The sequence below is a fragment of the Pleurotus ostreatus genome (genome assembly GCF_014466165.1).
Source record: "Pleurotus ostreatus strain PC9 chromosome Unknown scaffold_1, whole genome shotgun sequence".
Classification (NCBI taxonomy): domain Eukaryota; kingdom Fungi; phylum Basidiomycota; class Agaricomycetes; order Agaricales; family Pleurotaceae; genus Pleurotus; species Pleurotus ostreatus.
Genome location: NW_023503156.1, coordinates 1,660,045 through 1,685,755, shown reverse-complemented (window position 1 = coordinate 1,685,755; position 25,711 = coordinate 1,660,045). Strand labels below are relative to the sequence as shown.

Here is a 25,711-nt window from a genome sequence, read left to right as displayed (position 1 = left end):
ATCGATGCCGTTCTACTTACGAATGCTTACCCTCCCAACTGATGCGAGCCAACTGATTTTGGCCAGAATATGTTCAATAACGGGGGGAGGTGCATTATACTATATGGTGGTAGATGAATAATAGATCTATGAGGTAGACACGCCAATGTCGACTTCATCAACGGGCGGGTCGATGAACACTCTGAGAGCATCTCTCAACCGTTCGTCCCAGGCTACTTTTGAAGCTGGTTTTATGATGTCCCAACCAGCCAAATCCTTTTGCCACCTAAGCTCTTTCTTCAGCCGTTCTGCACGTAGTTCGACTTCGGTGGGAGGAGGATTGTCAACCTCTTCTTTGGTCAACTCACGCTCGTTTCTGGCAAGGGCACGAGCGACAGCGAGTTTAGCCGGCAAAGCGTCGTAGTATTTCTTGCGGGCTTTCTCGATGTCGCTCGGAATGGACGAGGTAGAGGACTTGTAGTAAGACTCTACCTTCTTGTCAAAGTCAAGGTCTCCGTGTGAGATGCCCTCGTCTTCCTTTGTTATATCGGCAAAGAGAGGCTGAGCAACTGTGTCGGGGACATCTATGGGTCGTGTGACTTGCTTGACGAGGCGGTAAGCTGCCTCGGCGCCGGACTTGACATAGCGTCTTTGGTTGAAGAAGTCCCAGATCATGAGTGGAACTTGGGCGATGCCAATGTAGTCGATGAAGGGTACGAAGAGGAGAGGAGGAAGCCGGGGTATTGTAACTGGCGGCGCATTCAATGCATCGGGTATGCTGGAAGATGTTTCTGGTTTTGGGACAGGTGCTCGCTGCTGCAACTGCAGAGGCGAGAAAATTGCAGATTTAGGCGGCACAATGGATGTTGGAGACGCCGAATCAGTCATTGGCACGTTGTCTTCATCAATCTCCGGTTCGTCGAACCGACCGTCGTTCTCTAGTAAATGTGCAAGCTCCTCCTCTTGATCAACTTTCTGTAAACCCTCTGTCCAGCCCCTCGACACGCCCGCCATGAACTCTTTGAAAGTCGGGCGACCAATGAGAACTATACCACCCTGTAGTTCCAGTTGGCGTTGCACCTCCGGTGATTTCAGCGTTGGTATGGCCATATTGTACTCTGGCCGCGGGTCCAACCCGGCATTCACCCTTCGATGTGCTTTTATTCCGTCAGCTACGCGGTTCGCGATTTCCCCGTGTCGTTTACCGGTAATCATCTCGTAGTCCACTGCTGCAGCGACGAGAATGGGCTTACAGGCAGAACCTTAGTATCAGATATGCGTGAAATAGTAGAGGACGTACCTTAACGAATCTTCTGAAGTATTTGATACCCACGTCGTAATCCTCGTCCCCAGGCCATTTGGCCCCGTACACAGTGACTTTACGAGCCAAGTCCATGGGGTTGATAGGCTCCTCCGCAAGGTACTGCACTCTCTCGACATATCCTTTCCGTATACGTTTGCATTGCTGGCGGTCGTAGATATATAGCCCAGCTATTGAGGAAGTGACTGTGTAGAAGATGAGCCAATTGCGAGATGGAAGCTTAGGGCGTTTGTCGAGCCATGATGGGGGTATCCCCGTGTACCGCAGAACCGTGCGGATTCCAGAGGAGGAGGACCCAGTCTTCAAGGACGGCTTCGGGTCGGCATCTGGAGTGGACATGAATTACTTGCCGTGGTGGACGATGAGCTCGGGGCGAAAACGCAAAATTCACCCCTGAGCAACGGAATAGAGCGCTAAAAATACCTCCGCGTTCAGCCAGGTTCACAAGCAAGCATTTATGGTGAGTGCTGGCGAAATATTTTGTTTTGATAGAATATATACATATTAAAAGTAATACTAACTGGAGGTTAGTAGCCAAAGTTCTCCCGATGAACCGTCTTAGCATCGACCCCAACATCAACCAACGTCGCCAGAATATCGGTTTCGAACAACGGTGGTCCACACATATAAATTGCCTGGTCAATGAGCGTAGGTCCAATGCGTGTGAAGAAGCTGCTTCCAACGCGTCCAGAATAATTGTGCACGGTGACATTAGGCATGTCCAGTGACTCGGTCGCCGACACGGTACTGAACATATGGATGGTTATACGGATGTGACTATTGTTTGTTCCTAGGGTGGAGGAAACGAGACGGAGAAGGACATCCGGCTCGCGAGTGGAGATGACGAAGGTTATGCTACTCGGAGCGTCCGTAGGCTTCATAGAAGCGAGCATACTAAGGAACGGCGTGATACCAATCCCGCCAGCGATCCACAATAAGGAGCGCCGGGGTTCCTCTGGGGATGTAAAGTCACCAGTAATACCAAGGAGCTTCACCCCAATCGAAAGGGGAGACAGATCGCCCAGAAGTTCCGGCCTGTAATCCGCCAATTTTCGAGCGACCGAAAAGAGAGCTCCCGTCACTGCCCCGCCTGCTTTCTCTCGCATAGTCAGTTCGAAAAGGCGAGTCGGAGTATCTGGAGACGGGCTGGATATAGTCCACGTTCGTATGCGATCGTCGTTGACGGAAGACGGCTTGCCAGAGGCCATGTGATGGTACTCTTCCTCCCCTATGAACGGCGTGAAATCCAGTATAGCGGCCTGGCCTGCTTTGAAGTATATGTCTTCGGAGGTCGTGAAGGTGAATGTGGCTAACGAAGGGCTAAGGATTTTGATGCTTTGCAGTATGGCCGTGACATCTTTCCCGTTGCCTTGAAAGTAAGATGTTAAAGATGCCTCCTCAGCGAGGAGGCGAACTGGTGGACTGTAAGGACTTGGTACAACGGTTGTACCGGGGCGTTGCCTCACGGGGAGAGCGTCTGCTACGAAAATGTATCCGGTGGTTCTAACGGTGGTGAGGGCATTGTGGAACGGCATAACTTTGTGTGCAGCCGGTCCTACTAGTGTTTGCGCCTCACCGGTGAGGTACAGGATGTCACCCCTAGTAAAGGATACGAACGTCAAGGACGCTAGCGGGGTGACCTCTATGTTTCCCAGCGAGGTCATCAATCTGTTACCTGGGGTGACAATGAGATTCCAACTATCTACAGGTTTATCATGGGTAAACTCACCAGAATAGTCCGGGAGAACGATGGTTCGTCCATCGGAAGGCTTGACGCGAATATACCCCCGTCGCCCTCCACGTTGGTTCATTCCAACATGCGAGGGATAGCTTGATTCATCTTCTTTAGGAGCAACGTAAGACGTGCCAATGAACACCGTGTCAGCATCAAGGATGTATTTGATAATATCATCGGGGAGTCGGTCAGAGGGAGAAAGTGATAGTTCGCGATGTATGATCTTCGGGGAAGCTTGAGGGTGGGGAACCAGATCCCGTACATTGATATACTTTGGACAATTTCTGTGACGAATTGCATTGTTAGGTTTAAAATGCGACTGGGTGGATTGCAACGTACCCAATGGCTTCGTTTACGTCGAGTTGTAGCTGGATCTGCTGCCCCTTCTTCTCCAACTTCGATATCCAGCCAGCAAACTTGTTCCGGCGTCTGGTAGAGAACTCGACGCCAATGCCGGCAACCAGCATCTTGTCCTTCTTCCCAAACAGATCCGAGTTCTGGAGCAGAGGATCCCCTTCCCATACCCGAGCATCCAACACCAGTTTTGCATCCGAAGGGCTTTGAATGAATCCAGGCTCCCCGTTCGCGCCAGCAAGAATAGATCCCCATGGTCGACCGAGTTCATCCAGTGTTGTGACGGGTACGAAGGGCAGCCTGGTTACATAGAACTCCCGATGTTGTTCTGGCATGTCCCCGTCGATGGCCGCAAAGGCCATCGCCATCGCTGCTCGATATCCAAGCTTCTCTTGAATAGCCCGTTCCCCCCGATGCCATCCATTCAGCGCAGGCATGTTGGTGTGCAGTCCGAGACGTTGAATGGACACGTCCACCCATGTCCAGTCACTATATATGTTTGATCGCTAAATCAGTCAGCAGATCATCAATGCAGCTGCGCCATTCGGTGTGAGTGACCGAGGAAGACTGGGTTGTGACCCCTATTGATAGGATTTGTTTGGCATGTGTGTGCGAGACAAATAATTGGTGATGAGAATTGGCGCCCACCTTTTCCTCCACTCACCACTACTCCTACGAAATGGCTACTTTGGCGGCGTACGTTTCTTCGTTCATTGCAGATTTCAATTTTTGAAAGCTAATCTGATGCTAATAGTCTCTTGCCCAACCCCATACATGCCCCCACCGTCTCTGACGACGAGGAAGACGAGATTGTTCAGCAACCACAGGCAGCTGCTCCGTCACTCTCAATCATATCGCGGGGAGTGGTCCCTCCATACGGCCAGAGAGCAGGATGGAAGCCAGCATCGCAGGATGACTTTGGTACGTCTTGAGTAGCTCAATATGTTCGCGTCAATTGATCCATTCTACCCAGGGGATGGTGGATCCTTCCCCGAATGTCATGTCGCGCAGTATCCGTTAGAAATGGGCAAGAAGAAGGTGAGCAGTCGGGTATTCCCCCTAGCTTATCTGCTTTAATGTAGTATCGGTTAGGCTTCTTCAGGAAACACACTAGCGTTGCAAGTGGATAGCGAAGGCAATGTTCGGTACGATGCCATAGCACACCAGGGCCAGAGGGCAGGGAAGATTGTACAGTCTCAGTTCAAGGATCTCGTGCCTCTGCAACACCGAAAGGACCTCGACGATGAGGCTCGCAACATGGAACGACCTTCGGAGGATGAAGTTCAAGCTACTGCTGACAAAACACGCGCGGCACTCGAGAAACTGGTGAATGGTAAAATAAAGGCCGCTCAGCCCAAGAATGTTCCGGACGGGCAAGGGAAGACATCCTTCATTCGATATACCCCTGGTCAACAAAATGGGTCGCAAGGTCTCAACCAGCGCATCATCAAAATGTCAGAAATTGTAGAGGATCCTCTAGAGCCACCGAGGTTCAAGCACAAGAAAATTCCGAGAGGTCCACCCAGTCCCCCACCGCCCGTCCTTCGTAGCCCTCCGCGCAAAGCGACCGCTGCAGAGCAGAAAGAATGGATGATACCACCGTGTATATCTAATTGGAAGAACAACAAAGGTTTTACTATTCCTCTTGATAAGCGTCTTGCTGCAGACGGACGAGGGTTGCAAGATGTGAGTATCTAGCCCCATGTCAGGAAGTCAGCTTATGTCCTCCCCCTCCTAGGTCCATATTAATGATAACTTCGCCAAATTCTCTGAGGCTCTTTACATTGCTGATCGCCATGCTCGTGAAGAAGTTCGCCAGCGTGCTTTGATGCAACAGAAGGTCGCTCAGAAGGAGAAGGAAGCGAAGGAGGAGAATCTGCGTCTCCTGGCTCAGCGCGCGCGTGAGGAGAGAGGCGGCATTGCTCCCAAACCCACTGCCGCCAGCCGCGCTGCGATGACGTCTAAACTTGCAGATTACGGTAGCGACAGTGGCAGCGGCAGCGGCTCGGAGGCAGGTTCGGATGATGACGCAGAGGACGAGGATGCAAGGAAGATTCGCGACCAAATGAGGCAAGAAAAGAGGAGAGAGCGCGAACGCGAGATGAGGATGAACAACATGGGAACAGAGCAACGCGCGAAGATGCTTGCACGACAACAAAATCGAGACATCTCAGAGAAGATTGCTCTGGGCTTGGCGAAGCCCACGACGTCAAAGGAGTCAATGTTAGATTCGAGGTTGTTCAACCAGGAATCGCTATCGGGTAACTTTGCGGACGAGGAGTCGTATAATCTCTACGACAAGCCGCTGTTCCATGGCTCTACTGCTGCCGCCGCCATCTACAAAGCGAGAGGCAATATAGAAGAAGGAAACGAGGAGTCCTTCGGTGGCGGAACCGATGAAGGGATCGGAAAGGCTCTTGACAATGATCGCTTTGGACTCGGGCGGGCGAAGGTTGGCTTCGAGGGTGCCAACGATCAAGAGGTCCGGGAGGGTCCCGTGCAGTTCGAGAAAGACACAGGTGATGTCTTCGGTTTGGACCAATTTTTGGACGAGGCGAAGAGTGGTAAGAAACGGGGGCTTGATACCGAAGTGTGCGTACTCTATCATCCGATTATCCAGGGATTGTTCCTTTATTGACATTGCTCCCTTCTTCAGGGGAAACTCACGCAAACGGCGGCAGTTGGAGAATGCTGAGAAAGATTGATTGTCTTTATTCACATCCGCTGTGTTGTATCCCTGTATCAGTATGTGCCTTTTGTTTTATTTACATCTAATAGTTAGATCGCTGCGCTCATTCGTTCGCGGATAATCTACTTCCACGATGGTCGGCGACTTGGGTCTCAACGTTTCAATCATCAATGTGAACCAAAATCCCCAACCGTCCGCTTTGTTATTACCCGGACTCTTACTTTGACCGCAAGCCAGAGACGGAGTGATATATCGGAAGTTCAGCACAACCAATATACTACCGTGACCCGACTTCGTTGCATACTCTTAACCACCGACTCGCCGGTAGCTATCGTAATGGTGTCGAAGAGGTGCGTTTCAATCTGTCAGAGCATTACCAGCCCTGTCATTAACCAGTAGTTTCAAAAGGACGGAGGACTGAAGCCGTGGCATCTTATGACCTATACTAGGCTCCAATGCATATTTGCCAATGAGCTGTCTTCAATATTCTACCGAAGAGATCTCAGGCTATCATTCCCCCAGAAATTATTCCACGGAATCTGGATACGAAACATAACAGCGAGCGCCATGATACATGAATGTCGCATAGGTATCTGCGAACTTCTCCCACTCTCCCCCAGGGCTATCAATGTTGCTGAGTGATCTTCACCACGGAAACTTGATTCAGAAAGTTTCAGTTTTACCCACTTTGCACCCGCTTGCCGTCGAGGTGCATTGTCGCCTAATTGGGAAAGGAGAGCATGTAGACTTGTTTCAACGAAGTGCCCGCATCAACAGCGATACCGACTAACTCCTTCATGGAGGCGATCACATTCTCCACTGGTCAACTGTCTGAAGTAGAATTTCGATGGCGCAGGCTCTCATGAAAGTATATAAAAGCTCGAGGTTCATGGCTAGAGTTTCCTCAGCAGTGCTGGTTACTTCCCAATACATCTACACCTCCCAGAGCAGGACTCTTCCCCCTTCATCCCACCCCTTCCTTCTTCGACGATGCAAGTTACGCTCAAGTTTGCTGCTCTTGCCTTTTTGGCCCAGGCTGCAGTCATCGCGGCGTTCCCTCTATATGGGACCAATGTAATATCGCAAAAGCATAAAGTCGGCTGACACATTATTTCAGGGAGCAAGGACACGACAACGACCTCGAAGTCTGCGGTCCCACAAAGCGTCCTACGGTAAGCGGTTTTGTTCCTCCCGCCGCGCGTGGCCATTCATTTAGAATTTTAGCAACAAGAATGCGAGGTTGCGTGCACACTGGCCGGGCACCAAGGAGCAGCCTGGAATCAATGTGTATCTCAGTGCATGGCTAACAACTACCCTACGCCACCACCTAGCCCGCACAACAGGCCAGCACAACCAGCGCGGCCAGTGGGGTGACCTGCGGGGCGACCTGCCCCAAAGGTGAAGGCCGGAAAACGGGATGTCGATGAACTCGAGGCTCGTGGCCCCACCAAGCGTCCAACAGTAGGCAAAACAACTCCTCACGATGTATTTCATCATTGAACGTCCCTTTCAGCAACAAGAATGTGAAGTTGCCCGTACTCTAGCCGGACTCCAGGGAGCAGCTTGGAATCAATGTGTCTCGCAGTGCATGGCCAGCAACTACTCCACGCCACCGCCTAGCCCACACAACAGACCTGCACAACCTGCGAGGCCTGCAAAGCCGGCGGGGCGACCTGCGCCAAAGAGCAAGGCTGGAAAGCGGGATTTTGATGAACTCGAAGCCCGCGGTCCTACAAAACGCCCCACAGTAAGCCATTTCCCTTTCGTTGAGACATTGCCCTAAGCTAGGACGTAGCAACAAGAATGCGAAGTCGCCTGTACGCTAGCTGGGCACCAAGGTGCAGCCTGGAACCAATGTGTATCACAGTGCATGGCTAGCAACTATCCTTCGCCGCCGCCTAGCCCCCACAATAGGCCAGCACAACCAGCGCGGCCAGCGTGGCCAAAGATGAAGGCCGGAAAACGGGATTTTGACGAACTCGAAGCACGCGGTCCCATTAAGCGCCCTACAGTGAGTTGGCTCCATTTCGTTTGGGTGATCATCTAATCTAGGATATAGCAACAAGAATGTGAGGTCGCCTGTACGCTAGCTGGACACCAGGGAGCTGCTTGGAATCAATGCGTGTCGCAATGCATGGCCAGCAACTACCCTACGCCGCCACCCAGCCCGCACAACAGACCTGCCCAACCAGCGAGACCAGCGAAGCCCGCAGGACGCCCAGCTCCCAAAGTTAAAGCTGGAAAGCGCGAAGTCGAGGGCGCTGATGAAGAGTGAAAAATAGATGTACATTACACCGCTCTAGCTCTTGTATGATCATTGTGTTCTATATACGTGAACACGCTCGCTTGGAAGAGACCCTATCGGAGGTTACAAACCTCATAGCATTCGGGCACAACTTTCGCCTGTTGGCTCTAAACTGCTCGCCTTGAATCTTGCTACCCCTCTTGATCGATGATAGTCCTCCGAATCAATGCCATCGCCCTCGCTGTGTTCCTACATGGCCTTCGCCTTTGGCCCTTGGTCTCATTGTACCAATCCAGGGGCCGTACACCATCCTGTTGTTGGTCAATATTCCACTCTTCGTCTTCATACCCGCAGCCCAACTATACAAATCACGCTTCTGCAAAGACCACGCGGTTGTCTTTAATGACTCGAAGATGGCGACTGTTGGTTTGAGAAGCGTAATATGGATAAATATAAGTAAGCCCCTGGAACCCCTCCCGTTCTTAGAGGCCCAGTGCTGATTACAGGGGTAGGTTGCCCGATGATCCTGGTACATGTCTTGTTCATCAATCCGTCTGCGCACATCATCATTGCCCAGTTCTACATGCCTACGCCAAGTGTCGTTATATTACTGTTGTCTTTGATGCTCGCCGCAGCGTTTACGGGCGCCCTTGCGGGAGCGTTGCCGTATTTCGCGTCAATATCTGTTTTGGACGAGAGACGCGATGGGGACGTATTATAGCGAGTATACTGGGAGGATAATCGTGCGTGTATTATTCCTGGTGAAAAGAATCTACGAATCTCTCCTCGTCACGCAGAATTACATCGGCCTCAAAAGGATAAGAGATCGATAAAAGGAACTAATTCAAAGGGAACTGCGGGACCTGGCACCCCTGATAGTAAGGCGTAGGTAGTCCTGTAAACCCATGGGTCGTCTGCATGCTCTCTGCTTGTCATAAATATACGAGGACACTTGTATGTACCCAATACACCTTTACAAAAGGATATACATCACAGCCTAATGCTACTTAGTAACCCCTTCTTAAACGTTCGTTTTCTTCTCTGAGTCTAAGATTTTCCTCCTGAAGCGCCTTCAAGCTGCCCATATACTCCATCATCTCCTTCATATCTTTTTTCCAGTTCCGTCCCATACGAAGCATGTCGAGATGAAGTCCTACCATCTCGTTCCGCGACTCCTGCTGGAAATCGCACATGACATCTTTGACAATAGTTCGTAGAAGCTCGTGGGCAGGCCCGGTTGTGGGTACACCTGGAGACGATGGCATAGCAAATCTTGTGGGTGACGCGGCCGCCCAATCGTGTTGTGCTGGCTTGCCCCGGCGAAGTGGTGATATAACGAGACTGCACTCATTCTCTTTGTCATCCTCCCCCTCGTCTCCGTCTTCGAATGTATCAAGAGTTTCCTGGAACCCAACAGCCTTCCCTTTCCCCTTGTCCTTCCGTGCCTCGGCTTCGCCTCCACCATTCCCTGCCTCAATCCATCGGTTGACTTCGGGTGTACCCAGTCCTAGCACACCGAGCGCGGCCCTCTTTCGCGCTGCTGGAATCGGTGTAGCGGGATCAGCAGTTACACCTGGCAGATCCGGCGAGGGCGTCCGACTAGTCATTCGTGTGCTGGTTCGGCTAACCTTCCTGGTCTGCTTGCTCGAAGTCGCCGAAGATGTGATTCGAGACGATAAAGACGAGGCGGAACGCGCTGAAGTCATGCTGGAAACGCGCGAGCCGGTGGACGGCCCCGTGGTAGAGGTGGAAGACACCGTTCGGCTGGCTGAGGAAATTACACTTTGCCTGGACCTCGGGCGAGAATCCTGTTCTGAAGGGACGCTCAGTTGGGAGGAGCTAGATGGGAGATTTTCTGCTGGTAATCGGGCGCGAGAACCTGTTGGCATCGTCCTGGGCTTCCGGGGCCCATCCTTGCTGAGTTTACTCGGGGAAGATACTTTCGCGGGTCTGGCACTGGCTGTAGTTCGGCTAGGAGAGCCTAAGGAAGTAAGTGTCTTTGCTTTTGACACTTTAGGTGAATCAGCCTTCGTGGTAGAAACCTTCGACTTCGAGGGCGCTTTGAATGCAGACAGGGTTTCCAGTTGTACTGATGTCGTTGTAAGCCTGATTGCATCCCAAGGGATCCTACATCACCATCACTCACCAGATATCTGACTATCGTTTAGGCCTTTCGTTTCTTCAGGCTGACTGCATGCCTTCGCGTCCACCATTGCGGGAGTTTTCGACTTCTTCGATGACAATGGTTTCGAGGGGGACTTCGGAGTAGTCTTGTGGGATATAGCACCTCTCGATGAAGTAGTTACCTTGCTTGTGCTGGCTACTTTGTCCTTCTTGAGGGCTTCTTGAGCTTGAGACTTACTCTAGTAAAGTAATAAATATATTGTGCCGCAAACGTAGGTCAGTTTTCGTACCTGTATTGCAATGGCCGTGATCGGCTTGCTGTCTGGATTAACCGTTACTTCTTTGGGTGGCTTTTCCAAAGCGCGTAAGTCAACCACGAGCAGCCGCCCATCGCAAGTGCCGAGGTATACCGACGCTCCATCTTGAGAAAAAGACATGGAGGGGACTGCCACACCGAGATTGAGAGTACGGAATAATCTATGCTAGGTCATTTCATGCACAACGAGTTGGCAATGATACAACACACCCTTTCTCTTTCTCAAGGTCTATGAGACCGAGGTAGCCGCCGGTCGTTGATACGGCTACCAATGATTTGCTGAAAGGACTTGAACTGATCGCGTTGATATCTCCGGAACTAGAGGTGTCTAACGGAATCGTTTTCACCGGGCTAGATGGGCGGGTGGTGTCGTAGACGACGAATTGCCGTCCGATTCCAAGGAGAAGCCTCGTCCGTGAATGTGAGTGGAACGCGCATGCCCCAATACTCTGGCCTGCCAGAGCCAGTCCCCTTAGTACTGAATTAGAACCTGTAGCCAAGTTATAGACATGGACAACGGCCGATGTAGCGCTCGCCAGAAGTGAGGCATCGTTGGACAAAGATATCGAAGAAATGACGGAAGTATGTGACTCGAGTGTCTGTGTAGTCTTTCCCTTCACATCCACAACGTGAACCTTCCTTCCATCACTGACAATAAGGCTGGAACCGTCCTTCACCAGCACTCGCGAATTCGGCTCAGCTAAGGACATAACAGGATCCAGAGATCCTGCCACGCAGTCGTACCGATATATCGCTTCGTCCGAAGAAAGGTATACAGTTGAGCCATTGGCCCAAGCGCATGAGTTTGGAGAAATAGAAAGATCAATGAGAGGGGTAACGGTGTCGCGTTTGAGAGAATGTGGTTCGGCGATGAGGAGCGCGCCGGCTGTACTGACTGCGAGCATTGTCGAGATGAGAATTGGGAGCAAGTGCAGATCGCCACACTCAGGGGTCAATGGTTCGACTTCAAGCCAAACAGCAGCAACCAAAGTCGACACGGTAGTAACGTGACCGTGACAATTGCGACTTGCACATTATGATTCAGACTTCGAAATTAAAGTCCCAGTAAGTCAGAGCAACTAAAATACTCTTGCCATAGTATGGAAAGATGGATTTAATAGAGCACCTCCCCTGTAACATCCTCATTCCACCGCCGAGCCGATCCCAATCCTTCTGCGCTCCTTCGTTGGGTGTACAATTACTATGTATATCCAGCTACTTGCGGGATCTGGCGAGCTTTTTCTTCGTTGACTTCATGTCAGCCTCGAACCTACTGCGTTTCCTCTTACGCCCGGAATCTCCAGTCTCTTCTCCGACCTCGTCTGTCCCGGAGTTTCGTGACTTCGGTTTCGAGCGACTCCGTTCCAGAATATCGCCCTTCTTCCCTCTCTCCCTCAGTTGCTCGTAGCCGTCCCTGTCAAACGCTCCTCTAGATTTGCCCACATTCTTCAGCACGTCGTTGAACTCATCTTCGAATCCACCGCCACGCCGACGCGTTTTGCCCGAACTTCCACCAACACTAGCACTTCCACCCAAAGCGATGTCTTCCTCGTCACGAAGCCGACGTATGTGGTCTTTCTTTTTCATCATTAGACGGGTGAAATTCTCTTCTTCATACTCGGTGATGCGATTAAGTTCGCGAGCACGAGCGGAGGTGAGTGAAGGCGTAGTCCCCAGGCCAGAGGTGGTCTCCATGTGCGGCCGAGAGGGATCGATGTCGAGGAGAGACGTGAGTGCACTTGGCGCAGGCAGACGCTTAGCTCTTTTATCTTTGGCGGTCTCAATGTAAGGCGTAGGTGCAAGACGAGGTGGGCGGTAGATATCTTCGTCCTCTGAGTGATCACGGTCCTTATTGCGGTCATTCCCAGCACCGTCCCCGTCAACTTGTACGAGGTTCTGGGGATTGGGTCGGAATGCCAAAGGATCTATATAGTAGTTGGTCATAAGTTCGTTGACGATCAAGCCGGGGATATATATACTGACCGTCAGCAGCACTTTCCGCAGTGTCAGGAGACTGTTCCGCAAGCTTGACTAGCTTGTCAATTTGATATCTCATTCTGGTTTCTAGAACTTTGATTTTCTCTAAAACAACTCGGTTTTCAATCATTGAGTCAACAAGATCTCCAGCATTGGATCCTCTGGCAGAGCGGACGGGATCGCTGAATGGTTGAGATGAAGGTTGTCTGTCCACGAGCGAATGTCCCAAGGCACGGCGAGACGAGACCAATAGCAAGGATTGAAGATATGACACCATGACATGGTTCTTCAATGTGAGCAGTGATATACCGTCCTTCGTATCAAGGTCCGTACCATTCTGCCTGGAATATAATAAGTATAATTTCGGCTAAAGCTCAGACCACCAACATACTTTTCATGCAGGTCCTTGATGCACTCCCGAACAGAAGCGATACTGCGAGAGACCTCGTTGATCACTCCACATACAGCGGTAGAGTCCATGAGTCGATGAGAGGCGAAATTTTGATGTGTGACTTCTGTGACCGACGCAGGAAATAGTCACATCAATAAGCGCCAGGAGCAAAGCTCGAGTCACGAAGTCACTGGGTCATGCTTCTTGTGACCAACCGCGCGGCGACGCGCCTGAATCTGAAACCCTCTCCCACCAACCCTGAGCCCACCAATACAAGGCAATTCGCCAAAGGCTCCCTCAACATGGACGTAGACGAGGATATACAGGAGAACGATCCTCTCGACGAAGTTAACCTCGAGCGCATAGAAGCAGTGTTGGATGAGATTGACGACAAATGCCGGTCGGAGAACCAGGAGGAAAGGAGGCCGTCAGTATATCTTCGAATATTTGAGGGTATGTCTGTTCCAGCGAAATAAACGTACCCTTCGAACGCTATATCACTCAGAAATGATAAATATCGTCAATGAGTACGAGTATTGCCTCCTTTCTGAAGAGGAATGGGATGTCATTGGTAAATTCAGTCATATTTCCTGTAAGCATTAAATCGCTCTGTGGGTGTCGCTGCGGCACTGACCGATACGTAGATAACTCGCGCTTCTTGCTTGCACGACTCGCTCTGCGCAAACCTGGCCAGTGGTATTCAGTGCCGAAACTCCAGAATCTGAAGAAGGAAGTTGGGGAAGGTCTCGTTGAAGCGATAGACGAACTCACCTACACCAAACCCTCCTTCGATACATCCTCTCCTGAGGTTGAAATGGATATTGAACCTGATATCAAACAGGAGCCCGAACCTGACTGCATTGACCTCACGCTCGATTCTGACGAAGACTTTGCGCCAGTTTCGTCCTCGGAAACGCGCACGACAACGACTACGCCTTCATCGTCTCTGCCAAACGCTCCTGGCCACGATTACTCCTACTTCTGTCAAAATGAGAAAGTTATGACATTATTGGAGATGCTTAACTGCTTAAAGGTCGAGCAGCTCAAGGCGGTAGCAAAGGAAATGAAGGTAAAGGTTGGAAAGCTGACGGTATGCGGTATATCTTTCATGAGGGTGTGCATGACTTATACTGAGATATATTTTCAGAAAGCTGAGATTATAGCTCTTCTGATAAATCGCTCTTCGAAACAATCTACAATTCCCTTCGAATCATCTCCTGTCAAGAAGCCGAATAATAGCTCACATCTACGACAGAGTACCCTAGGATTCATAATTACATCGAAACACCCCAAACCACCACCGCTACGACAGAATAAACTCCCCTTCAAACCGATTAAGCCGCCCTCCCAAGAACTTGTATTGCGAGGCCTGGCTCTCAAGCAACTGAGTACATCAGATTTCTGTCCAAGCTTCATTATAATTGAGCTGACACTATTGCCCGCAGCTAAATGTGTCCGCTTAAATCCCGACATATTCGATCTGCTGATGCGAATAAATATAATCGCATTTAGGAGGTAGGGATCCTTCTATTTTGTGGTCGAGTAGGAGCCTTATTCCTCGCGCTAGCACCGAATTACCGAAGTCCATTGCCCTTCCCGCGCTCTTGACTGCATTCAAGAAGAGGACATACACTCGATACGCCTTCAAACGTACCACGGGCGTCTGGGCCGACAGGGACGATTTCCTTGATTACTACAAGGCCCTGCAAATACATGCGCGCATCGAGTCGCTAATCGACCAACAGGTTCCCCTCCCGTCATCTCCAAGCACTAACAAGCCCCCACCCGCTACTCCAAACCCCGCGAAAGCTTTAGCGACCCCAGCGAAGAGCCCAGCAAAGAGCCCGGTAGCTTCGTCATCACGCAAGAAACTAGACGATGAGATAGATAGTGATTACGAGGAGGAAATACTTGAAGATTCTTCGAGGCAGGCGCGAGGGAAACAAGTCAAGGAGCTATTTGTGCAGGAAATCTACCCGAAGTGGAGAGTTCTTCTGACGCTACGCAACGCGAAGGACCTAGTTGAACCCAAGGATGATGATGAACCCCCGCGTATCGGCTTAGAGAGGTTTGAATCCGGTATGACTGCTTTCGGAACTCGCTATGCGTAGCTAATTACCTTGTACAGGATATGTCTACACTCGGATGGTGTCAAAGGCCACCGAAAGCTTCGGGCCGCTCAAAGACTACAAACTCGAGTATCGTATAATAGAGGAACTTCTGAACCAGAAGGTTTGGTTGAGGGGTAAACGAGCGAAATGGTACGAACGTCGAGCCATACTGATATCACGCTATATGTGGGATATTTTCGACGATATAGTCAAAGAGGACGGACTGTCGCGGACGAGAGAAGGAGTTGTAGAAGCCCTGAACGATGAAGATACAGTTCTAGGTGTGTTCGCTCGATAACGCAACATCATCATGCCTGATCCGGTGAATGTCCTAGTATATAGGCCGTCCCTTTTCCGCAGACTTGAGCGACTCGAGAAGCAGCTGCACATACCAGAAGCCGAGCGAAGTAAATGCGAAGGGCAGCTGAGCAAACCCAAGGTCGTCGAACTTGAAGCCCTCCGCGTCAGGACTCGCAATGGCAACAAATTCTTATTCGACGCCAACGGACAGCACATTCCCCACACCGAAGACAAAGACAAGGAGAACTCTGTGATTCCCGCGACGCCTGCCAAGCGGACATATCATCAAATGACCCTTACGGACACGCCCCAGTCAGCTCGGTCGAGAGGACTCGGCGCTCTCATAACACCGTCTCCTTCGTGTTCTCAGACCTCTCCCTCGAAGACTAAGGTAGCTGGCACCTTTTCAGGCTGTGAAGCTCAACACTGAACCTTCCTTGTAGAATCCAGTCGCGAAGTGGGTAGGCAAGTCTGTATGGGTAGGCAGAGGCGGCGACGAAGTCAATGTGGAGACTCGTGCTTTACAATATTACGAGCGGCAAGGCTTCAAAGGGTACGTTCCTCAACTCCATCCTTCGTTTCTTCATGTTCACACAATCTTTCAGCTTTCATTCCGAGACAAGCATTCTGACCACACTCTTCGCCCTGCTGTTCTGGGACATCATATTCTGGGATGTACCGGGCGCGTTCGAGACGCCCTACCAGACGGAGCCTCTCGACCTACGCGATGAGATATTCTACTACGCTCGGAAGGACATTGTAGATGTTCGATTAAAGGAAATTCGCGGAGGATGGGCGAAAGATATCATCGAGAAGCATGACAAGATGCATCGAGAGAAGAAAACGTGGTGTGTGGGTATGAGCTGGGACCTCTGCGAGTGCTCCGATCTCATTGAGATTGCAGAGGTCAGTGACTACAGCCGTCCTCTCTCTCGTGGCTATTGACCGAATGGACAATAGTGTCTTGGTGGTACAGCTTTGGCAGGGATATGCCGCCTTTTCTGCGAGGATTACAGCGGACGGAGTAGCGGCGTCCCAGATCTGATCGTGTGGAATCCAACAACGAAGGAATGCAAACTCGTCGAAGTTAAAGGGCCGGGTGACACTGAACGAGAGAATCAGAAGGTACATTGATATCCCCGAGCCTCCGACTCTACTCCAACTAACATTGCCTTCTATCTAGCTTTGGATGGATGCTCTGCTAAATGTCGGGGTGGGGGTCGAACTTTGCCGTGTCTATGAGTCTGGGAAACCACCCAATGGGAAAGGCAGGAGCAAAGCTACGCTCAAGACTGCGCCGCATAGTGGCAAACGAGTTTCAAGGGCAAAGAGGAACAGCGTCACTGCTTCCTCTTGCAAGCAAGCAACCGATCAGGACACCTCAATCGTAATTGATTCGGATGCCAGAGTAAGACCACTTGTCGCCGACAACAAAGTAGATGGATGGGATGAAGATGAAGAGGACGATGAACTTCCGGTACACTCCTCCCTTCAGCTACCAATATCAACACCCATATCACCAGACTCACTGCGCAAGAGAGTGGTCTTCGATTGTGTAGAACTTCCTGATTCTCCGAGGAAGAAATGTCGGCTCTCGCCTTGATCATCTGTATAACTCCTCTATCTACATTTGCTTTTCAAATCACTACTATCTTTATTATCTTAGGATTGTATGTATTTCTATTTTGTTATCCATACAAAAAGATTCCAACCTTGTTCTGCAGCTTCTCTTCTATGGGTAATTGTCATACACCAGTCCTCACGCCCCCTTAGGGGTCCCCCTACGCCCTTTTCGGATACCCGGACCTTTGGAATCCCTCAGGCTCCGCCCTCAAGGCTTATGCATGGTGCGGAGTACTAGGATTACTCTGTTACATGTTTCATGTACACATGTACTTACATACTAGCCTCACTACATACAGGTGTTAGTTAGTATTTTGTTAAGGACCATGTCAAGGGGCCTCCTGGCTCGTCTGTACAGAGGCACAGGAACACGTGGGGAGTGTGGGAGCGCGGACGAGCGGAGCACACAGGACTTGGCTTCAGCTTTGATGCTGCTGTAAGGGGACACTCCTATTTTCTCTCCTTTCCTTCATTCCATGGACTCTTACCTACATTCCCTTCATTCCCCTTCGTTCCTTTTTGCTCCCTTTCCTTTCCACTTCCTTTCCACCCACTCCTTTCGCATCCGAGCCGCGTCCGGTGACTCCGGAGTCTTCCCGCACTTCGGACACTTCGGACTCGCCTCGGACTCGCTCGGACGCCTCGGATACGCTCGGACTCGTCTATACACTTTGGGACTCATCCAGGCTACCTCCACTCTCCTTTCCCACTTCGTCATTCCTTGTCCCCACTTCCCCAGGTCGCTGGCACGACTCCTGTACATTCCCCTTCCACTTCATTATCACATGTTTCCTCGTACCTTGTGATATTCGTTCAGACCTGTGGCTGGTGTACTGTACAGTTACCCTTCACTCCTCCCACGCTACTACAGTATATACTTCGCTTCCTAGCATGGAGAATCCCCATCCTGTTCTCTTTGGATTCTCCCTCTGCTAGGTGAGCAGCTCTCTCATGTATTGTAGTTAGTCTTATTCATCTCTTTGGATTCTCCCTCTGCTAGGCCTGCGCTGTCGGCCATCTCGAGGTTGCCCTTACAGCAGAACAGGATCTCCCATCCTGGCACCAGAGCCCTACGGAAAACGTCCTGCGCCACTCCGGACTTGTTCTCGACGTCTCTCCGGTTTTGCAGACATTCCGGACGCTCTCCTGCTACTCCCACCCACCTCTGAGGACCCAAGGAACTCCATCCCTCGCTCCCCTGACGACTCCGAAATGCCGGGCGCCTCCAGCCAGATCCCGCCATCCGAGCCAGTCGCTTCAGGACCGGACTCCGAGACTTTGCAGACGTTGTGGGCTCAGACGTACAAACACCAAACCCAAATCAGTTCCATCCAGGATACACTCGCCCGAATTGAAGGACTCCTCTTAACACCCCGTCCGACTACTCCGAAAACGACTCCGGACTCCGAGCTGAGGGGCACCGAAGCCTCCCAGCATGCCCCGAGTCGATCCGAAAACACCCCGCGTTCCCGCTTGAAGCCCGCCTCTCCCCCGATCTTCGACGGAAACCGCAAGGATGGTCGCGCGTTCTACAATGCATGCTCCATCTACTTCCAGCTCTGTCCGGACCACTTTCCGACCGAGCAGGCCAAAATCCTCTGGTGTCTCTCCTTTTTCCAGAAGGATCGAGCTAAGGAGTACGCGGACATGGTGCTCCGGAGTCCGAAGGATCCGTACTTCGCATCCTGGGCCGCCTTTGCAACCGAGTTCCGGACTCGCTTCCTTCCGGATCGGGAACGCAAAGCTGCCATGCTAAAACTGGAGTCCACCCGGTACCACCAAGGCCGCCGGACTTTCCAGGAGTACCTCGACGAGTTCTGGGACCTTGTAGACCAGTCCGGATACACTGAGGGCTCCAACATCACAATGAAGTTCCGTCGTGGATTGGACTCCATCCTCCAGAGCCGCGTTGCCGAGTCCGCAGACTGTCCGGACGAGGATGACTTCGAGGAATGGTACAAGGCAGCACAGCGGGTTGCTGACAACCGTGCTGCTAACCAATCCTTCCACTTTGGCGTGCACTCCGGAAACTCCGGACACTCCGGATCCCTCGTCCGACCAGCAGCCAGCTCCGGAGTCGCTCGGACTCCTGCGGGTGTGCTCCCCACGCCTCGGACTCAGCTCCCGCCTCTGCAACCCCGTTTCCAACCTCCGCCCCCTCCGAAGGCTCTCTCACCCGGCGTCCCCATGGACGTCGACCACACCCGCTCCCGACCTGCCACCTCACAGCTCTGCTACCGATGCGGCAAGCCCGGTCACATGTCTCGCGAGTGCCCACTCCGGTACGACGTCCGGTTCATGACCACCGAGGAGCGGATGTCCGCCATTGAAGATCTCTTGACCGCGGCCGACGTTGTAGAAAGTACGGGGACTTCGGAAGGAATAGACGATGAGGGAACGGCCCCGGTTGAGGAATCGGACACGGCGGATTTTGTCCGGACCAACGAGTGATCAGTGCGACCTCGTTGGTAAATAACCGATTTGCTTGTCTTAGCGTAGACGAAATAGACGATTCCAATCACTCCGATGATTCGTCCGACGTTAAGCAAGCAACTCCGGTTACAATCCGCACACTCCGAAGGTTTCGCCCGCAGTGGGAACGGCGGCTACCCAGTAGCTATAAGATCTCCGCGCTGCCCGGCAAGCTTTCGCTAGATATACCCGTTGAAGTGCAGAGCACGGATACACAACACAGATGCACCCTGCAGGCCCTGGTGGACTGCGGAGCCACCGGAGTCTTCATGCATCCGTGCTTTGCTGATGCCCATGGTTTCACCCGACGCAAGCTGTCCGCTCCGATTCCGGTCTTCAACGTTGACGGATCACCAAATGAGAACGGATCTATCTCCGAAGTCGTGGACCTTGTACTCCGGTTCAAGGATCACACGGAACGGATGCTTTTCGCAGTCACTAACATTGGACGGCAGGACATCATCCTCGGATACACCTGGCTTCGGAAGCACAACCCCGAGATTGACTGGCAGACAAAGGAGGTGACCATGAGCCGCTGTCCGTCCGGATGCGACACCTGTCGGAAGGAGTTCCGCCATGACAAGCTGACCCGACGCAAGGAGTCCGTGCGACTCCGGGAGTGTCGTACGGGTCCGATGCCAAGGGTTGAGGAACTGCACTCGGACGATCTCCCAGAGCTTCAGGACTGCGAGGATGATGATGAGGATGACAATGCTACAACTCCGGACAACTCCGGACTTGAGAGGGGTGACCGTATCTTTGTGGCTATTCCTCCTCCGACTCCGGAGTACCTTCGGAGTCTTCGGGAAGGACATATCCGGGCTTCGGAGACAGTCTCGCAGCGCCTTGCATTGGCTTTCCAGCGCAACAAACCCCACGATCCTCGGAACAGCGCAGTCCCGGACTTCCTCCAGGAATTCAAGGACGTCTTTGCAAAGGAGTCCTTTGATGAACTGCCCATGCCGCGTCCGTGGGACCATGCCATTGAGCTACTGGATGGAGCGGAACCGACCTCTACCAAGTGCTACCCGCTGTCCCCGGCGGAGCAGAAACAGCTGGATGAATTCCTGGAAGAAAATCTCCGGACTGGCCGGATCCGCCCCAGCAAGTCGCCCATGGCTGCCCCAGTGTTCTTTGTTAAGAAGAAGGACGGATCGCTCCGCTTGGTCCAGGACTACCGGAAGCTCAACAACATGACGGTCAAGAATCGGTACCCACTTCCGCTCATCTCGGACTTGGTGGACAAACTCCAGAATGCTCGCTACTTCTCCAAGCTTGACGTCCGGTGGGGTTTCAACAATGTCCGGATCAAGGAGGGTGACGAGTGGAAGGCCGCATTTCGGACTACGCGCGGACTCTTCGAACCTTTGGTGATATTCTTCGGATTGACCAACAGCCCGTCTACCTTCCAGACCATGATGAACGACTTGTTCCGGGAGCTCATTATGGAAGGTGTGGTTATTATCTATCTGGACGACATCCTGATCTACACCAAGACGCACGAAGAGCATCACCGGGTTCTCAAGCGTGTCCTAGAGATCCTCCAGCGGAACAAGCTCTTCCTCCGAGCGGACAAGTGCGATTTCGAGCAGACCAAGGTGGAGTATCTCGGAGTCGTCATCTCCGAGGGTAAGATCGAGATGGACCCTGTGAAGGTCTCCGGAGTTGCGGACTGGCCAACCCCTCGGACTCGGACTGAACTCCAATCCTTCCTCGGGTTCGTCAACTTCTACCACCGCTTCATCAAGGACTACTCGCATATCGCCCGGCCTCTCTTTGACCTCACTTGCGCGAAGGAATGGCAGTGGAACGACTCCGCTCAATCCGCATTTCTTCGGATCAAAGAGCTGATCACTTCGGAACCTGTTCTTGTCTTTCCGAAGGAGGATCGGCCATACCGAGTTGAAGCGGACTCGTCGGACTACGCTACGGGTGCAGTCTTGTCGCAACTGGATCCGGATGATGGTAAATGGCATCCTGTCGCATTCTACTCTAAAAGTCTACAGGCTGCGGAGCGGAACTATGAAATACACGACAAGGAGATGCTTTTGATCATCCGGGCGCTCGATGGGACTATTTGAAGCGAGATGCCAGTTCACGCTGCGGGGAATTCAAAATGCACATATTGTGCTTGATTCATTGACATTGTGATCTACGGACTTGCTAATTTGTACTAAATGAATGTGGTATGAATATGAATTAAGAATCATTAAATGTAAGGGCAACCTCAAGATGGCCGACAGCGCAGGCCTAGCAGAGGGAGAATCCAAAGAGAACAGGATGGGATTCTCCATGCTAGGAAGCGAAGTATATACTGTAGTAGCGTGAGAGGAATGAAGGGTAACTGTACAGTACACCAGCCACAGGTACGAACGAATATCACAAGGTACGAGGGGGCATGTGATAATGAAGTGGAAGGGGAATGTACAGGAGCCGTGCCAGCGACCTGGGGGAGTGGGGACAAGGAATAACGAAGTGGGAAAGGAAGATGGAGGTAGCCCGGACGAGCCCCGAAGTGTATCTATGAGTCCGAGCGAGTCCAAGCGAGTCCGAGCGAGTCCGAGGCGTCCGAAGGGTCCGAAGCGCGGGAAGACTTCGGAGTCACCGGACGAGGCTCGGATGCGAAGGGGGTGAACGGAAGGGGAAGCGGAAAGGAAAGGGGACGAAAGGAAAGGAAAGGGAATGAAAGAAAGAGGAAAGGGACGAGGAGGAAGGGGACAGGACAGGGGAAAAGGGGAAAATAGGAGTGTAAAATAGGAGTGTCCCCTTACATTAAAGGTGTGGGGCTAGTTGAAAAGTAAATGATCATCCAGTCAGGTCCAGTCCGTTATTGACACATCAGCGGCGCTGGGGAGGATCGTCAAAGGCGCCAGGCGATGTAAGCTCGAGATCATCGATCGACGGGTTGCCGTAGGCTTCCCGGTCATGCGTTAAAACCTTTGCAAAGAAACTGGTGAAGTCAGTAAAGATGTGGCACAAACAACACATTGGCGACTCACCGGGATAGCTTCTTTGTATCGCCATTAGTGGTATCTCTGACCTCTTTCAGCTGTGTATCAACGAGGCGCCAATACTTGTCAACTTTCTTGTCTGGTCCCATATGATCGCGATAGACAGCACGCTTACAAAACAGATAAGTGCAAGTTCAATAATGAAAGCCTAAGAAGGCTCACCAAGAAAGCCACCCAAGCAACCATCTGGAGCGACACCTTGAGTGTGACAACCACCCTGTCGCCCATCGCAAGGATCTGATGACAAAGCGCAACAATATCCGTCCACGGCGTGTCCAGAGAGTCGCGAATCTATGCCATTGTGATCAGGGAAAGACTCTCAAGGAAATAATTGATCACATACCATGGTCTTCATTTCGTTGCGACGATGAGTGAGCCGGTTGCGAATCCGCGAGCAAACAACATCAAACTTAGCCTTGTCAGCTTTAACCTCAGGAGTGAGACCCCACGAGGGAACTGTCTCCATATGATCCTGTTGAAAATCTGTCAGAAATGTCACGGAGTCCAACAAAAGATGTTTATGAACAAGAATGAGGCTCAGAGGGCCACCAGCATTCATGACGTAAACCGACGTTGTGGGCGAAACCAGAACAAGGTATGTGTAAAGCTCGATACGGCGCTGCAATACCAACGAGTAAGTTTCAAATGGCTTGAACAAAAAAGCAGAGGGTTACTTACCTCCATTGTGGTCGGAATCTGATATATGGTGTCGGGAGCTTCAAGCGTGTTGAGAACATCAACCACTTTGATCAGCTGGGCAGCCAGCCAAACTTGTTGCTGAGCCTCGGAAAGCTGTTGAGAATTTCAGTGAGAATGTAAAGCATCTGGTGATACATTGAAATCACCAGAACAAACTGCTTCAGCTCATCCTTCTGCGACGTTTTCAACCTGACATTGCGGCTGAGCGCATCAGCAAACTGATCGAGGTCCTCCGCAGGTCGCTTCAGGGATTGAGTTTGATCATGACCAGAGTCCGAATGAGTGAGTTCATCAGACTCCGGGGCAGTGGTCATGACAGATGAGCTTCGTCGACGGTGAGTCAGCGACAGCCCGGGACTGGAAGGGGGTGACGGGGATGAAGAATTGAGAATATCTGAGAGTGCAGGTGGAGCCATGAGAATGAGTTTAAAGAAAGGTTGAGAAACAAAAGAACGAAATGAAAAGAGGAAAATGCGAAGTGGAAGAGAGAGGGAAGAACTTGGAAAAGAATTTCGAACAAACCCCAGCGGAAAAACGGGATCACGTGCTGGTCTTGAGTTTCGAATTTCCAGCATCGCGTCGCGTTGCATTTGCACAAGTCGTGTTATGCCTGCAGAGCGTCAAAAACTACCAGAAGGTGAGTCCGTGAATTTGATGAAGATAAATCTTTACTCATTGTCATACCAGGATTTGTGGAGGTCACTGGCTCACCTTCACATATTCTCTGCCAGATTTGCACCAAGTCAGCCACACGGAATGTGATAATAAAGCGAACGTCGAAATCGTCACACCTCAAAACCGAAGCCCATAGATAGGCCACTGCAAAGGCTGCTGCTATGGCAACCAAGAGTGCAATAGATAACCCTGGGAGGGGTTCATCGTCTAACACTGCGCCAATTACTCTCCCTGCGATCAGCAGATATACGGGGTCTGTGGATGATACTCACCGGCCTGGTAATCAAAGCCTGTCTTTGATGGAAAATACATTTGAAGATGTGCAGATGCACGGGACGGAATATTTGGACCATGATGGCAATGAAATGCAGTTCTCGGCTGGCAATGTTCTCGACAGGATTGCTGATGCTCGCCACGACCTTCATGAGCAAATCGAAAGCATTGGACTGCTCGAAGACCATACAATATTTGGCCAGATGTCGACGTCCATCACTGACATGGATGTTCTTGATGAAGATGACACCAATGTGACAGCTTTGGAAACTGCCTTTCAGCTGCTCGGTGAGAACAAAAGCGGATACCACCATCTTCCATTGACCTCATGAACATGTCATCAGGAATTGATGACTTGGAAGAGGGGGAGGAAGATCCTTTTGTGCCAGAGGAAGACATGGAGGCATCGAGCAATGATGAATGGAAACCGCATGGCTCGAAGACAGTGAGTCATATGTTTACCCATCGCAGTAGAAACAAACGTACTGAAAGTGGTAGATGTTCATGGTTGATTTGCTTGACAACCTACCACGCTTGCGGCTATCGGACGATCAGCTCAAGGCTATCCTTTGGGTGATGCGTGAATGCGGTGCCCCGGACGTACCCAGTTTCAGTTGCTTGCGCAGAAAGCAGGAGAAAATGTTCCGTGATATGTGCCTCGCACCTGAGCATCATACATCATCTTTGGGAAACCATTTCTTTGTTAACCATCCGGCAAAATTATTAGCATTGGTAAGTACGAAATCAATTGTGCGACTTATGTTAGGGCGACACTAGTCAAAGACTAACGTGGCTCCTACAAGAATACTAAAACCAAAAGAATAGATGAAGTAGCTTAGTTGACTTAGTTCTCACTATTACTAGCGGAAATCCCAAGAGAACGAGCTAGCGTTCTCGGGTATGTTATTGGTACTTAAATACTAAAATACATGCATAACCCTCGTGTACTACTACATGCCTACTGCAGCCGTCTTTCCATGGAACGCGCACCGATTCCATGAGGAGCTTGGTAATGTACTGCGGACATGTGTTAGACGTGAGGATCTTACTAAGGTATGGTAATGAGAATTAGTAATAGGCGCGTCTTTGCGCGTTTAGATAAGATATAGGAAAAGATAATTGTTCGGATCAGACCGGGCCATAACATCACCCCCCCTCTAGGATTCGTCAATTCCACTTGACGGCGCCACTACTTCCTGATGCCCAACATCTCCTTCGACGACATCATTCCTCGGCTTCCCATTTGGGACCGTTTCTCCTCCGCTGAGCAAGCCGGCCTGATTGCCATGCTTGTCTTCGTCGCTATCGGGTGTGTCGGGTGGATCAGCGCTCCCCTCGGGTTCGTCGATCTTGGTCATTTTACTGATGGTCGGGGTAGTGAATACGTATTTTGGTTTCCAGATCAGTTCCTCAAAT

The 25,711-nt window shown here is 51.3% G+C and overlaps 9 protein-coding genes across 9 annotated transcripts; 4 read left to right on the top strand and 5 right to left on the bottom strand.

Moving 5' to 3' along the window:
- Positions 1 to 126: 126 nt before the first annotated feature.
- On the bottom strand, positions 127 to 1,639 carry TIM54 (mitochondrial import inner membrane translocase subunit tim54; the record flags this gene model as incomplete). The annotated part of the gene is made up of 2 exons (XM_036770228.1): positions 127 to 1,227; positions 1,280 to 1,639. 2 exons carry the CDS (start codon positions 1,637 to 1,639, stop codon positions 127 to 129), a joined length of 1,461 nt encoding a protein of 486 aa, XP_036636073.1.
- Positions 1,640 to 1,827: 188 nt separating this feature from the next.
- On the bottom strand, positions 1,828 to 3,826 carry PC9H_000572 (uncharacterized protein; the record flags this gene model as incomplete). Its single annotated transcript, XM_036770227.1, has 3 exons — positions 1,828 to 2,975; positions 3,030 to 3,319; positions 3,375 to 3,826. The coding sequence occupies 3 exons, from the start codon at positions 3,824 to 3,826 to the stop codon at positions 1,828 to 1,830; spliced, it is 1,890 nt and encodes a 629-aa protein (XP_036636072.1).
- Positions 3,827 to 4,068: 242 nt separating this feature from the next.
- Positions 4,069 to 6,094, top strand: PRP45 (mRNA splicing protein; the record flags this gene model as incomplete). Its single annotated transcript, XM_036770226.1, has 6 exons — positions 4,069 to 4,085; positions 4,144 to 4,310; positions 4,363 to 4,427; positions 4,482 to 5,075; positions 5,128 to 5,981; positions 6,046 to 6,094. The coding sequence occupies 6 exons, from the start codon at positions 4,069 to 4,071 to the stop codon at positions 6,092 to 6,094; spliced, it is 1,746 nt and encodes a 581-aa protein (XP_036636071.1).
- A 974-nt stretch (positions 6,095 to 7,068) lies between these two features.
- On the top strand, positions 7,069 to 8,353 carry PC9H_000570 (uncharacterized protein; the record flags this gene model as incomplete). Its single annotated transcript, XM_036770225.1, has 6 exons — positions 7,069 to 7,152; positions 7,196 to 7,250; positions 7,410 to 7,476; positions 7,634 to 7,825; positions 7,993 to 8,089; positions 8,138 to 8,353. The coding sequence occupies 6 exons, from the start codon at positions 7,069 to 7,071 to the stop codon at positions 8,351 to 8,353; spliced, it is 711 nt and encodes a 236-aa protein (XP_036636070.1).
- A 977-nt stretch (positions 8,354 to 9,330) lies between these two features.
- Positions 9,331 to 11,668, bottom strand: PC9H_000569 (uncharacterized protein; the record flags this gene model as incomplete). Its single annotated transcript, XM_036770224.1, has 4 exons — positions 9,331 to 10,412; positions 10,470 to 10,686; positions 10,738 to 10,924; positions 10,974 to 11,668. 4 exons carry the CDS (start codon positions 11,666 to 11,668, stop codon positions 9,331 to 9,333), a joined length of 2,181 nt encoding a protein of 726 aa, XP_036636069.1.
- Positions 11,669 to 11,978: 310 nt separating this feature from the next.
- PC9H_000568 (uncharacterized protein) lies at positions 11,979 to 13,220 on the bottom strand (the record flags this gene model as incomplete). The annotated part of the gene is made up of 3 exons (XM_036770223.1): positions 11,979 to 12,688; positions 12,747 to 13,081; positions 13,132 to 13,220. 3 exons carry the CDS (start codon positions 13,218 to 13,220, stop codon positions 11,979 to 11,981), a joined length of 1,134 nt encoding a protein of 377 aa, XP_036636068.1.
- A 108-nt stretch (positions 13,221 to 13,328) lies between these two features.
- Positions 13,329 to 17,101, top strand: PC9H_000567 (uncharacterized protein; the record flags this gene model as incomplete). Its single annotated transcript, XM_036770222.1, has 13 exons — positions 13,329 to 13,584; positions 13,637 to 13,723; positions 13,776 to 14,221; positions 14,279 to 14,519; positions 14,577 to 14,646; positions 14,699 to 15,210; positions 15,260 to 15,523; positions 15,578 to 15,933; positions 15,986 to 16,095; positions 16,148 to 16,448; positions 16,503 to 16,667; positions 16,726 to 17,019; positions 17,066 to 17,101. 13 exons carry the CDS (start codon positions 13,329 to 13,331, stop codon positions 17,099 to 17,101), a joined length of 3,138 nt encoding a protein of 1,045 aa, XP_036636067.1.
- Positions 17,102 to 22,475: 5,374 nt separating this feature from the next.
- Positions 22,476 to 23,763, bottom strand: PC9H_000566 (uncharacterized protein; the record flags this gene model as incomplete). The annotated part of the gene is made up of 7 exons (XM_036770221.1): positions 22,476 to 22,587; positions 22,637 to 22,758; positions 22,811 to 22,939; positions 22,992 to 23,120; positions 23,175 to 23,267; positions 23,327 to 23,440; positions 23,494 to 23,763. 7 exons carry the CDS (start codon positions 23,761 to 23,763, stop codon positions 22,476 to 22,478), a joined length of 969 nt encoding a protein of 322 aa, XP_036636066.1.
- Positions 23,764 to 23,953: 190 nt separating this feature from the next.
- On the top strand, positions 23,954 to 25,219 carry PC9H_000565 (uncharacterized protein; the record flags this gene model as incomplete). The annotated part of the gene is made up of 6 exons (XM_036770220.1): positions 23,954 to 23,984; positions 24,035 to 24,105; positions 24,163 to 24,583; positions 24,640 to 24,740; positions 24,794 to 25,027; positions 25,160 to 25,219. The coding sequence occupies 6 exons, from the start codon at positions 23,954 to 23,956 to the stop codon at positions 25,217 to 25,219; spliced, it is 918 nt and encodes a 305-aa protein (XP_036636065.1).
- Between the last annotated feature and the right edge of the window lie 492 nt (positions 25,220 to 25,711).